At 38.7% G+C, this 14,675-nt stretch overlaps 2 protein-coding genes across 3 annotated transcripts; both read right to left on the reverse strand.

The window, feature by feature from the left end:
* Positions 1 to 93: 93 nt before the first annotated feature.
* Positions 94 to 9,419, reverse strand: LOC136258857 (uncharacterized). Of its 2 annotated transcripts, XM_066052204.1 has the most exons (8): positions 7,871 to 9,419; positions 7,447 to 7,764; positions 6,890 to 7,258; positions 6,008 to 6,319; positions 5,698 to 5,949; positions 688 to 1,340; positions 544 to 632; positions 94 to 452 (listed from the first exon to the last, which is right to left on the reverse strand). In XM_066052204.1, exons 1-6 carry the CDS (start codon positions 9,317 to 9,319, stop codon positions 1,071 to 1,073), a joined length of 2,970 nt encoding a protein of 989 aa, XP_065908276.1. In that variant the 5' UTR covers positions 9,320 to 9,419; the 3' UTR covers positions 94 to 452; positions 544 to 632; positions 688 to 1,070. The 2 variants fall into 2 exon arrangements, with proteins under 2 accessions (XP_065908276.1, XP_065908277.1); XM_066052205.1 differs by lacking the exons at positions 94 to 452; positions 544 to 632; positions 688 to 1,340 and adding an exon at positions 5,182 to 5,264.
* Positions 9,420 to 10,002: 583 nt separating this feature from the next.
* LOC136258859 (uncharacterized) lies at positions 10,003 to 14,375 on the reverse strand. Its single transcript, XM_066052206.1, has 3 exons — positions 14,159 to 14,375; positions 11,136 to 11,375; positions 10,003 to 10,405 (listed from the first exon to the last, which is right to left on the reverse strand). Exons 1-3 carry the CDS (start codon positions 14,360 to 14,362, stop codon positions 10,127 to 10,129), a joined length of 723 nt encoding a protein of 240 aa, XP_065908278.1. The 5' UTR covers positions 14,363 to 14,375; the 3' UTR covers positions 10,003 to 10,126.
* Between the last annotated feature and the right edge of the window lie 300 nt (positions 14,376 to 14,675).

Here is a 14,675-nt window from a genome sequence, read left to right on the forward strand (position 1 = left end):
CACATTACGCACAACCGGGCGCCTCAATTGCTGTAAAAATTAACTAACTAGCTAATCAACAAACGATTCCTAATGTTTGCAAATTGGTGTTAATCTGTTGATGGCGAGACAACTTGTGAAACCGCAAAAGTGCGGAAGCAGCACTTAATACACTACATTGTATTAAAAAAAACAATCAACTAAAATGTAAACATGTAACATTGTAAAGATTGGTTTTGAAAACAGTTCTGATTAAACAACATGCAACAGTTTCCAGAAATTATCTTATTAGAAGTTATAGATCAGAAAAAGGCTAAATATTGTCCTTTAGTGTCTATCATCCATTATTGTTCAGATGGTTATTGATTATTGTTAACTAGTTGTAGCATGTCAGACTGTGTTGTGTCCCTGCTAGATCTTAATAACTGATTTATAACCCATTCTCCATTGTGTGGTCTTCGACTGTCCATTATCTATAGGAAGATAGTACATGTGGTATGGATTATACAGTCTGTACAGTTTGCAAGGAACTGTGGAGGACACCTACATAATCCAGACACTTACCAAAGTATCCCTTAGTACATAAACTGAACTAGAAAATCAGAACACTATTGGTTGGTCCAATGGTGTCCGTATCCATATTAAACTGGAACCTAAAGAGTTAAAGGTAAAATTAATCCTTATTATTGACTGAGTAACTGAACTGACCAGTTACTGCAAAAGACGAAATTCTGCTGAATCAGTATAATCAGACATATCCGAAGGAGCTCATATTAGTTCCACATGGTACTTTTGTAACTTCATTAGGAGAATTTGACACCTGACATTACAACATTACAAAGGTAGCTAATAGAGACTCTAACACAGCTGTACTTCACTTGTTAATGTTGACCATACTCACATACTGGTGACCACCATAATGTAAGGCAAGAAACATATCATTTCTTATATCTTATATTGGCAACAGTGACAAAACGTTGAGACATAAAGTTGGGACCAAGAGTTACAAAATCAATAAATTAGACAGTTTAGCTGGGGCAATTCTAATAATTATGCTGAAACAATAAAAATTTGACAACACTGATCACTGGCTAGGTGTAAATCAACTCAGTACCAGTAATGACCTCACGACAAAAGGGACACTTTCTTGGATCATTTAACTGTTCTATGCATTGTGCACACATTTTAGCATGTCGACATGGCAACAAGAGCCTGTTAACCCGTTCATTATAGCAGATCTGACACATGAAAAAATTTGGGTTGTTGTCACGACAATGTGAGCCTGAACTAGGGTCGGTGCCTTCAACTGGTTCATTAGACAGTTCTTGAGCTAACTTCACATTTCTTAGCTGACGGTAATCCTGCAAAGAACAACATGGAACATTATTCAAAATTTCACAATGCTTTTTAAAAGTAAAAAAAAAAAAACTCCCTGAGTGCACTGCACAAATTGCACATGAAAAATACAGAATGAGGGGTCCGTGTTGTGAGACTAATACAACAACACGAGGTGAAATCAAGTGCTGACTCTTAAAACACTCTGAGTTCCACATTTTTCATACATACAAGTCATAAGTATTGTATCCACTACCACGAGATTGGTAACAGGGAAACATGTACAGATCAAGACACACGGTAGTGTGTCGTGCGGCCCAAGAAGCCGGCGCGTAACACCCGTGAGTATATTGACAGGAAGAAAGAAAACGCAATTTTCGCACCTCCGTAGCTCTGTGCTTCCTTGATGAAACAAGACGATTTTTGCTGTGGACATGCCCTCCAACTGCAGCACTCCACATTCCAAATTTGAGCGAAATCGCTTCGCGCGTTCCCGAGATATGCGACTTCAAAAATTGGCTCAGTTTCTTCGTTTTTTTTCTTCTTATTTTTCTTTTTCTTGTCGCACACTTACAAAAAACTGCTATAAAACTCGAACGCCATATCCGATTGCCTTGAAATTTGGCACACAGAAGGGGGATATAAAGGCGCATCTCGGTACCAACTTTGGCTGGAATACGATAAACAGGCAAAGAGTTATGAGCGATTATTCACGAAAAATAACACCAATATGTTGTCACGCCTACAGGGTAAACCGCGTATGGGAAGAAGCTGAAAATCGGTGGGTGAATAGGTTAACTATTGAACCTCAAACCTTTTGTGGTTTGAAAGAAATCGAGCTAAAAACCAGGAAGATACAACAAAAAAACCAACAGTGTGTAACAATTATGCAATCGAGATCAGCTAATAAAAAAACGACTGCTTGCCACGCCTACCAGATAAACCGCTTGGGGTAAAGCTTTGAAAATCGTTGTACAGATGGAGTAATCATCTTAGAAAGGCTCATCAATGGTGTAGAAGAATCAGACTTAAAGCCACGGAGTTATAACACGAAATCCAACTTGGTGCGGCAAGTGCGAGATTGAGATACTCTAATAGAGCAGTCACCCTGAAGAGAATTCAAGAGATCAGCTAGAAATAAGAAACCTGTATAGAGATCAGCTACACACAAGTCACCCTGTAGAGAGATCAGCTAGAAGAAGTTACCTTGTAGGGAGTTCATGCAACTATGGAAAGAGATAGTTCAGCTAGAAAAAATCACCTTGTAGAGTTCAGCTACAAAGAAACCACCATGTAGAGAGTTCAGCTACAAACAAATCGCCCTGTGAAGAGATCAATAGAAGAAGTTACCTTGCAGAGAGTTCAGCTACAAAGAAACCATCATGTAGAGAGTTCAGCTACAAACAAATCTCCCTGTAGAGAGATTAGCTAGAAGAAGTTACCTTGTAGAGAGTTCAGCTACAAAGAAACCATCATGTAGAGAGTTCAGCTACCAACAAATCTCCCTGTAGAGAGATCAGCTAGAAGAAGTTACCTTGTAGAGAGTTCAGCTTCAAACAAATCACCCGGTAGAAAGATCAGCTAGAAGAGGTCACCTTGTAGAGAGTTCAGTTACAAAAAAACCACCATGTAGAGAGCTCAGCTACAAACTATTGACCTTGTAGAGACATCAGCTAGAAGAAGTTACCTTGTAGAGAGTTCAGCTACAAAGAAACCATTCTTTAAAGAGCTCAGCTGCAAACAAATCACCTGTAAAGAATTCAGCTACAAATAAATCACCCTGTAGAAAGATGAGCTAGAAAAAGTTACCTTGTAGAGAGTTCAGTTACAAAGAAACCACCATGTAGAGAATTCAGCTACAAACTAGTGACCCTGTAAAGACATCAGCTAGAAGAAGTTACCTTAAGAGAGTTCAGCTACAAAGAAACCATTATTTAAAGAGCTCAGCTGCAAACAAATCACCTATACAGAATTCAGCTACAAACAAATCACCATGTAGAGAGATCAGCTAGAAGAAGTTAACTTGTAGAGAGTTCAGCTACAAAGAAACCATCATTTAGAGAGTTCAGCTTCAAACAAATCACCTGTAGAAAGTTCAGCTACAAACAAATCTCCCTGTAGAGAGATCAGCTAGAAGAAGTTACCTGGTAGAGAGTTCAGCTGCAAAGAAATCACCCTGTATAAAATTCTGCCACGAACAAATTGCCCTGTAGAAAGATCAGTTAGAAGAAGTTACCTTGTAGAGAGTTCAGCTACAAAGAAACCATTCTGTAAAGAGCTCAGCTGCAAACAAATCACCTGTACAGAATTCAGCTACAAACAAATCACCCTGTAGAGAGATCAGCTAGAAGAAATTACTTTGTAGAGAGTTCAGCTACAAAGAAACCACCATGTAGAGAGTTCAGCTGCAAAGAAATCACCCTGTAGAAAATACAGCCACAAACAAATTGCCCTGTAGAAAGATCAGTTAGAAGAAGTTACCTTATAGAGAGTTCAGCTACAAAGAAACCACCCTGTAGAGAGATCAGCTAGAAGAAGTTACCTTGTAGATCGTTCAGCTACAAACAAATCATCCTGTAGAGAGATCAGCTAGAAGAAGTTACCTTATAGAGAGTTCAGCTACAAAGAAACCACCCTGTAGAGAGATCAGCTAGAAGAAGTTACCTTGTAGATCGTTCAGCTACAAACAAATCATCCTGTAGAGAGATCAGCTAGAAGAAGTTACCCTGTAGAGAGTTCAGCTACAAAGAAACCACCATGTAGAGAGTTCAGCTGCAAAGAAATCACCCTGTATAAAATTCTGCCACGAACAAATTGCCCTGTAGAAAGATCAGTTAGAAGAAGTTACCTTTTAGAGAGTTCAGCTACAAAGAAACCATTCTGTAAAGAGCTCAGCTGCAAACAAATCACCTGTACAGAATTCAGCTACAAACAAATCTCCCTGTAGAGAGATCAGCTAGAAGAAATTACCTTGTAGATAGTTCAGCTACAAACAAATTACCCTGTAGAAAGATCAGTTAGAAGAAGTTACTTTGTAGAGAGTTCAGCTACAAAGAAACCATTTTGTAAAGAGCTCAGCTGCAAACAAATCACCTGTACAGAATTCAGCTACGAACAAATCACCCTGTAGAGATAACAGCTAGAAGAAGTTACCTTGTAGATAGTTCAGCTACAAACAAATCTCCCTGTAGAGAGATCAGCTAGAAGAAATTACCTTGTAGAGAGTTCAGCTACAAAGAAACCATTCTGTGAAGAGCTCAGCTGCAAACAAATCACCTGTACAGAATTCAGCTACAAACAAATCACCCTGTAGAGAGATCAGCTAGAAGATATTACCTTGTAGATAGTTCAGCTACAAACAAATCACCCTGTAGAAAGATCAGTTAGAAGAAGTTACCTTTCAGAGAGTTCAGCTACAAAGAAACCATTCTGTAAAGAGCTCAGCTGCAAACAAATCACCTGTACAGAATTCAGCTACAAACAAATCACCCTGTAGAGAGATCAGCTAGAAGAAATTACCTTCTAGATAGTTCAGCTACAAACAAATCACCCTGTAGAAAGATCAGTTAGAAGAAGTTACTTTGTATGTAGAGAGTTCAGCTACAAAGAAACCATTTTGTAAAGAGCTCAACTGCAAACAAATCACCTGTACAGAATTCAGCTACAAACAAATCTCCCTGTAGAGAGATCAGCTAGAAGAAATTACCTTGTACAGAGTTCAGCTACAAAGAAACCATCATGTGGAGAGTTCAGCTGCAAAGAAATCACCACTGCCCAAATTTCAAGGCAATAACTCTTTCCAATCTGAAGTTATCAATTGTCAAAGTTGGAAAATTGGATGTGTGCGGAAGGCCCCTTTTCGCAAATCCGGTCACATATGTATTATATATATAATTTGTACATTTACTGATAAAATATTTAAAGTACATCTACTTCATCTTTTCTTCTTCCTGTAGTAAAGAAAAAAACATAGGTTAAAAAAGTCCCAAAGCTGGCCATAGGCCGGCTTTGGGGTATACAAATACAAAAAGAAATGAAATCTAATCCAAAACAGCCAAGCTGTAAAAAAAACTGTGCAGCTCTCAGAAAGGCTATGGTGAAAAAAGATGTGAAATCCAAGGTGGCGGCCAAGAAATGGCTGTGATGGTAGGTTAATGGTAAAAATTTTAATAACGACAATTCAGGTGAATTTTTGTGCCGCTTCACAAAATTTACCTGAATTGTCATTATTAAAATTTTTACCATTAACCTACCATCACAGCCATTTCTTGGCCGCCACCTTGGATTTCACATCTTTTTTCACCATAGCCTTTCTGAGAGCCGCACAGTTTTTTTACAGCTTGGCTGTTTTGGATTAGATTAACTATAACACTAAATACTTACCATAAATTCTCCATAACTCTTGCTCACAATAGCACTATTAGGTGCTCTATCGTAGTCATCCTGAGGCCCCAGTGCATATGGTGGTACAACCATTAAGATTGATGACATCGCTGACCTCTGAATAGGCCGTGGAGTAAGTGGCGGTGACAGGGGTCTGTCCAGTATTTTAGCAGGGGCAGTTCTTGGAGCATTTTTCTTGCTGGTAAGGAGAGAGCTTTGAGCAGTAAAATGGTCTCTTCTGTAGTTAGAACCCTGATATGATAAATAAGAGAATTAGAATCACAAAGTACGTGTTTGAAGTATTTCTTACCTGATAAACCTGACCACCTAGTGGTACAGGTGGTTCCCAGCTATTGGTGGCAGCAGGCATGGTTGAAGAATGACATGGATAATGTTGGGATGGTCCCAAAGATGACGGAGCATTGACAATACCACCTGCTGGCTGATACTCTACATCATTGCTGTTACCAGTAGATGATATGTTTGTATTCATTCCAATACTTGATGGCTGCTGAATTAGAAGATTGGGATTAAACCATTGACATTCATCAACACAATCATCTCCATAATTAGGAGACTCAACAACACGATTCTCTGCTCCTCTTGATAAGGGCTCTTCGTACTGTAAGTAGGTAAACATACAGTGTGAGGAAATGCCCTTAGTCAAGTTATGCTTGGCTGAAAGCATCTGGTAGTACTCAAATTTAAATAGAAAACTTGTTGAAAGGGTTTGGGGTCACTCTTATGGCATTTTTGGGCTTAATTGCTATGCCTAACCAATACTGTTCAGCTGTTACAAAGGAAAAGTGATGCTGGTCTGACATTTTTGGGCAAGAAAGCCCAAACCTTCATGATGCTATACTGTATGATTATCAAAGGAATTGTATTGTGTTTCATAGGATGCACATCACATAATCTACGGGGGGGGGGGGGGCACAGGCCCCCCTGGGTTAGCTATTGCCCCCCCCCCTTGGTTTATGCCTAAAGCCTTGAGAAATGGAAAGGTTTAATCGATCCCAAAGGTGTATAACCGAATGGTCAAAATTCAAATGTACACAGCAGAAGACTATAACTATAAAAAGACCATTCTGAGGTCAGCAATACAACAAATACCCTGTTGTGAACTCGAAATTAGCTGGTATTTAAGAGGTTTCCCTAAACAGGTATATATGTGAAGGTAGTAATATCTTACCTGAAAAGTAGGATCATCTTGTGGTGGTTGTTCTTCTATGGCTAATTCCTCTTGGGCTCCATAATAACCTCCATAATTTAGACCTTGCGCTATACTAGAACCAGTTGGTAGAGGTACAGCAGGCAAGATCACAGGTTGGTGTAGATGTTGTTGGGGTGACCCCAGAGATGATGTTCCTGTAACATAAGACTGGCCATGGTACTCTATGCCAAAACTGTTACCAGGAGATGGAAAGTTTGTATTTACTCCTGAATTTAATAAGTGCTGATTTAGGGAAGAATACTTAGAGCTAGACCTTTGATGTTCATCAATATAGTTGGGAGACTCAACAACATGATTCTCTGTTCCTCCTGATAAAGGCTCTTTGTACTGTAAGTAGGTAAAATATCAAACAATTAACATATGCATCAAACATTAGCAAAGGGAGCATGTGTACAGTGAGATCTTTCTTTAAGACCCTCCAAACAAAAAGACATCACACATTTTCTCCACATTATAAAGGTCCCAACAGAAAATGGGCAAATCTCCTTGCAAATGTGATAATAACTGAGCCTTACCTGAGAAATCAAGCCAGATTGTACCACTGTTGTCTTCTCCTTAAAAGTGACAAGTGTGTCACTAGAACCAGTAGTGTATTGGAGTGGATATTGCAGGGATGATCCCATAGATGATGGTGATGTAATAATACGAGGGTGATACTCTGTGCCATGGTTACTACCAGTAGATGAAAAATCTGCACTCATTCCAACACTTGATGGTTGCTGATTTAGAGATGAATAATTGTAGTTATATCTTTGATGCTCATCAGTATCATCCCTAGAATTAGGGGACTCAATAACCTGATTCTCTGTTCCTCCTGATAATGGCTCTTTGCACTGTATGTAGATGGAGGGAAGTACATAAATCAGCAAAACATCCAAACATACTACAGTAAATGCACTTCTGCTATATAAGCTGTACTGTGTATACACATCAACTTACCAAAATCTGTTTACTTTCTGAGAAAGCGTTGACAGGCTGAAGAAAGGTCAGTATATTGTAGGGTAGTTTGTGTGATGAAGCATTTTCTTCAAAGACATATACTCCACCAGGTGGTGACAATTGAGGAGGGTTAGCTGTCCAACCAGTTTGATAATTTATTCCTGAAAGGTGCTCATTATCATCAGACCTGGGTAGGGCAGTAGTGTCATAACAAGTTGTGCTTAGAGGTGGAGGTAGTCTAAAATCAATGCTTGCCAAAGACGTAGTCAACTGTGAGGTTATATAGTCTCTACTTTTCATTTCAACAGATTTTTCTGCTGCATGGTCTTCAGTTACGACAATATCTTTTGAAGGTTGACATGAGCCTCCTATACTTGACAATGACAAGTATAACTTAAGGAATTGACAGTTAGGGCTACGCCTTTGATGTTCATCAGTAACACTGTCTATGATCTCCCAATCTTGCAGGACTAAATAACATGAGAAACACTTTATTACATCTCGACGAGCTATCATGTAAAATCCTGCCTCTGCTAACTCTTCTTTTGGTAGGACTCCACCCCAGTATTTGAATGATTGTAGTCTTGTAGCTTGGTCACTGTAGTCTGGAAATTCAATTCTAGTTTCGCACTGAGGAGGTTGCTGAATGTAAGATGTGGCTAGTTTTTGTTTTTCAGCTGAATATTTACTTTTACTTGTTAAAGTTTGCAGAAAGGAACAGTCAGGGTTACATCTCTGATGTACACTAAGAGGTATATCTCCTTTTAACCAGTTACGATATCTGACCCCACATTGGAAACACTGTACTAGAGATCCCTCCCCAGTGTATACAAACCCAACCCTGGCTAGTTGTTCTGAGTGGACTGATTCATTTAATGGCCACCCTATAAACGAGGTCAACCTTTCTGTTTCTGATCCGTAATTCTGTACTGTGATAGGTGAATTAGTCAATAAGTAATCATCATCTTTTCTGGCTGTATAACATGATCGTAGTTCATCTAAACCAGTCACTACAGTGTGGATAGGTTTACTACTGAAAACAGTTGAAGACTGTAATTGACCAATACTTGCTGTTTGTCGAGGATTAAGAGGTTTAGAAGGAGCAACAACTGATTTGACTTTTCCCTTTTCTCCTTTTATTATTTGTAGTTGTTGTCTGACAAATGAACAAGTAGGACTCTCCTTTTTGTGTCTCAGTAATGGATCCATGTGTTTAGTCCACCCATCAAGTTTGATGTTACAACTGAAGCAGTAGACAAGATCTTCCTGACCAGTATATACAAACCCTGCCTCTGACATGAAATCCGGTTCCCACGGTCCTTCCCATGACGGATGATAAATAAACGATTTAAATCTGTCTTCTGCTTCCTCGTACCGCATTTTTGGCCCTTTAGCGGGATCAGCAACAGCAAAACAACCTTCAAAATGGCGATGACGTGACACCAACATTGTCACACAATGAACTTTTGTACAACTCCGCTACTGATAGCGCGCCTTCACAGCACTGCCGTAGAAACGAAGCTCCGAGCAAAGCTCTTCTCCCAAACCACGTGACATAATAAATTTCGGGGGGGCAATATTTTCGCCATGTGAAATTTCGCGGATTTGGTCTAAAATCTTCAAGGATAGAAATTTTTACTGTTAAACAGGACTGCCTTTACCACCATTAATAATTTTTGGGTTCCTATATGCTCACATGTATGCAGTTTTGTGATCAATGTGCCAATACTGCTCAGTGCTGCCTCTGACAAATATTTTTAATCTCAAAAACCTTTAGGCTATACAGCTATACAGTATCCGGGTCAGATTCTTTGCACTAAAAAATACTTGAGTGTTAGACTTAAGCTTGCATTAAATCACAATCAAGAATGTTTAAATTATTAAATTTTGTTAATCCTGAGTTGAGTACATAAGTCTTTCATCAAGAAATGTTTAAATGATGCTACCTCTGCCAGTATATATATTTTACAGTATCAAATACAGTCTGCACAACAACAGCTTCTAGAAAGATTTTCTGGCAAAGGATTGTAAGGAGTGGAACACTAATAAGGGTATATCATTTGTATCTTATATTTTTTCCCTTTCCTTGCCATGCCCCACATTGTTCCATTCGTGGTTTTGTGTGAAATGAAAATCTGTTTAAAATTCTAACTACCAATGAAAATGATTGTGGGAAGGAGGTATGTACATATTTACACATTACAACATCACACTGTTCACTAAATCAATTGTCAAACTGAGTTTTAGCATCATCAGTCATTGAATCATTCTGATAATACTTGTAACATGTTTCTTACAAAAAGGACATTTCTTCTTCCATTGCTTCATAATCACTTCAGCACAGCTTTGACACAATGCAGCATGCCGACAAGGCAGTAACGTGACCGACATCTTTAAATGCTCACACCGGTGACAGAGATCATCTGACGGCCAAGGATACTCTTGCGGTAGGTCTGCAGTTGCCTGTTTGCTCTCTTGTTTATTGTTGGCCTCTGTCACCATTCCACTAGAGATGGAATTAGCAGTATTGCCCATCTGAAGAATAAGAACATGAGCAATAAAAACAGTACGTGCTAACTACTGATGTAACTGCGGACAAGTGGGACGTCTATTACCTGTGCACCAGTCCAAGCAAAGGTATTGAGATAAGTGAACAACTGAATATGTCTGAACCTACTGTGTAGTAAAATACTCTAATAGGAGCATATAGTATTCAAAGTTTCTTCTTGACCAAATATTCTAATAGAAGTCATTCCTACCTAATAACTGCTGCCCTAGCAACCTGAAATATGCATAGTTAGTAGGTCTAAATATCTACAGTAGCATCTCTAAATTATTTAGGAATTGCATATAAGATATAATTTCATAGTGTTCCCATTCAATATATATGAGGGGCAACAGCCATATGCAATGTACGGGATGAATTCAAAATATGCCATATCTCAAGTTTATGAATGTCAAAATAATCTCTCCAATTTAGAAAGAAAGCAACACAATACAGGTGTTCAAATGAAGGTACCACTGAAACTAACAAAACATATTCTAAGATTCTTCGCACTCATTTTTGGAGGTATTTGTATCCTAAACATTCACATGTAGGCAATACCTTAAAAGCAAAACACTGTCCTCAGACAACTAAAACATTAAAAACACTTTAAAGACTGCCTGTATAGAAAGACCACCTCTCTAAAAAGACCAGCTCCAAATCATTACTTCTGGATGATCGCATTAAGTAACATCAAGGTAAATCCCCTACATAACTCACCATAAATGGAATAAACCATTCCATCATGTCATCACTACACTTCATGGGTGGTTGATATCTCATCTGCTCTTGGGTGTTATGTGGCTCTGGCTGGTGCAGGGAGACACTTGCTGGAACCACACTGTCTGAGTTGTGAGATAACAATTGATCACTGCTTAGTACTTCAGTAACACGATCTGGCTGAGGTGGAAGGGACTCCTTATTAGGAACTGGAGACCTGGGCCCACGTTCCTCCCATTCCTATATCAGAAGAAACATGCATAATATGTAAGCAAAAATATCCAGTCACTACAAATATGGATGAAAATCAACATGCACCGTGACGTAACACCTTGAAGGCACAATGATTATTACTACATTGTTCCCCCATGATATAGCACAGGTTGGCCTTTCATGATGAAAAAGCTTTTGACAAATATTTTAAAAACATTTTTAAATGTACTTATTAACTCATCATGTCATCTTGTTATTTAGATCTGATTAACTAACTAAAAACATTCCATTATAATTATGGGTGCAAAATTAAACAATTCTAGTCAGTGATTCACCAACTGTAAACAAACCAATTGAGTTACTGTAAACAAACTCATTGATATGGTTTACTGATGGTTGCAGTCACCACATAGTCACTATTGGGTTTTCTGACTGGTTATTTTGCAACAATATTTCAGTACCTTTCAATTGTGGGTTGGAAATTTTTTATCCTTTTTTACCCTTGACCATTGACTTGACACTTGACTGCAGTCACAGATAGTGAGTGTCTGTATGTCACCCTTAGGTAAAAAGTAAGGCTGAAACGAATAGTACGAATATTTGTTATTCGTTTGTTAAGAAATATTCGTATTCATTAAGAAATATTCGTTAGTCGTTAAATATTCATTAATCGGATAACGTACACATTCGGATAATGTACACATTTAACCTTGAAAACATTTTGACAACTGAAAATGTCATTTTAAAATATAATTTTTCATCTTAATAATACATGTAAAGGACTTTTCTTTTTTAACATTTAAAGTTTTAGTAGTAATCAAAGTGATTTTGTCCCTTTCAAGCACCTAATTATACAGAAAATTCTTAAAGAATAATTCGTTAATTCGTTCGTTAATTTGAAGAATATTCGAATACCTAAAATTTAATATTCGTTTCACCCCTAGTAAAAAGTATTATCTATAGCTTTGGTTCCTGCTTTGATTACTGGAGTTCGATCTGTCTGCTCTGATATCCCTGGTGATGACTGCTGTGAAGGAATAGTTGGGGCGAGCCTGAGCGAGTCCCACAATTGCAGTACTCTATTCAACCGTACGATCGTCGCGTTCCCAAACGTTTACGCAAAGAACACGGAAAGTCCCACATTGTTAGTAGTCCATTGGACCGTCGTACGACTTTTGCGTTCCCAAACGTTTACGCAAAGAACACGGAAAGTCCCACACTGTTAGTACTCCATTGGACCGTACGATCGTCGCATTCCCAAACGTTTACGCGAAGAACACGGAAAATCCCACACTGTTGGTAGTCAGGACCGTCACATTCAGTTTCCAAAAATTTACAGTGGTCATTTTTATTGCACGTGGCGCGATGTGACCATGGCGAGTGTTGAAAGTGCAGAACAGAGAGAAGAAAGGCTCAGAAGAAGAAGGGAGCGCGATAGGCTCAGAAGAGAGAGAGAAACCGAGGAGGAAAGACAAGCAAGGTTACACCAAACGCTTACCAGAAGACAGCAAGATCGGCATACACGTGGAACAGAATCTGATGAACAGAGGGAAGCAAGGTGCTACCGGGTAAAAATAGGACTGTTGATGGGTGTTAAATGCATGTATCTTTAATTTGTAACACATTAAGTTTATCAAAGAACTGTGTATTAAGTACTTTCAATAAACTAAGTGAGGCTGTGTTGATAGCCATCTAAATTGCATGTCAACATAAGTCAGTAATAAGATAGGACTGTTGACGTAATTTCTTCTTTATTATTCTTCGTTTCTCAGTGTTACTTTACGAGAAGGTCATGGTGTGGAATGCAATAAAGACAATACGCAATTAGGGTGTTTACCTGTATTGTTGCATCACTAATGTGTATAGCTAGCTATACAAGTCTGTTAGCTATAGATCAGGCTCGCCCCACAATGCTTTTAGCATCTGTCTAGTTAATTATCCTGCAGTATTGTAGTAGGGTTGGCAATGAAAAAATCAACTTCTATAATGTCTCCTCCAAATCTGGGTGATCAATCCTACCCAATTAAGTCTACATCAAAACCGTAGGGTAATTATACGGTGATTTCCCTTGCTGTTTCCGTAGCACGCATTTTAATTCTTCAGGTTTTTTAATAAAAATGGGCAGCAGCATCAGCAATGCTGTTTAGCGCGCTTCAATGTTTCCATGAATGGTGCATTACATGGTGGTCATTATAGTATTGAAATCAGATGCGTATTCTTGGGGAAATGGATGCTGCAAGTTTCTAAATCATAGCGTGAGCGAGAGCATCAGCTTGCGTTGGCACGTGAACACTATAAAGCTCCACTTAATAAGGTCCAAAAAGGTGCCTGGGAGTTCGTAAAACAACTTTGGACTTTATCACATGAGTTTTAGTGGGTTGGCTTTTTATTGCAGACCCGTCAAGTACCGTTCTAGCAAAAATTGAAGTACAAATCACTTTTTAAGCAAATGCATTATGTAGAGCACCTCACCCAATAACCCAAAAAAGCACTGGACAACATCCTAGATGTTCCTACCAATTTTTGAATATGAGCCAAAATCAGTCAAAATTAACAACACGGCTATATCCCAAACAGAAGGCATTTGGTCTCTACCAAACCCACCATTTAAAACTAGACCATTAGTAGGTTCCATCCCCTGAGTTACAAGTTAATCCAAAGGGGGTCGATATTTTTCATTGCCAGCCCTACTTGTAGTCAAACTTAGCGGCCAGCAGCATTGAGACCTTGGGATGACAGAAGGATTATCTATTAAACGCGCGCACTCGCAATACATGCATGAACATGCACTACTGTACAAATAAACGTACCATACGATTGGTGTAGGGGACATCGCACGGGTCTGTTCTGTCACCGTTAACCTCTGGTACTGGTTGGTTGAGGTGTTCTGATGTAGTTGTATCTACACCGGGAGCGAATTGGATTCCAATAGATTGCGACTTTGAATCTACCACTTCAGGAAGTTGTTGGTCTTCGTACAACCCTACTGGCTCAGGCGATAATTGGTCCTCCATGATTGTTTACGTCTGCCACGTGTTTGGCGGGAAAATTCATTTTAATTAAAGAGCACTAAATAACAGGAGAATGTTTATCTAAGCAATGGTATATCAGCTGATACAATTGGTAACCTTATCACTTGTAACAATAAACATTGTGTAAACCTTTGCTGACCATAAAATCATACTAGGCAAATAAATGATGTCAATTGCTGTTATCCTAATGGGCCATACATGATACCAAGAGTTCATAATCATAAAGCCCTTAACATTGTATATTATAAACTCTTGATGATACAAAATGCATCTAAGGTTGTTACTGTTTTCTGCA

This window comes from Dysidea avara, chromosome 6 (genome assembly GCF_963678975.1).
Source record: "Dysidea avara chromosome 6, odDysAvar1.4, whole genome shotgun sequence".
NCBI classification, from domain to species: domain Eukaryota; kingdom Metazoa; phylum Porifera; class Demospongiae; order Dictyoceratida; family Dysideidae; genus Dysidea; species Dysidea avara.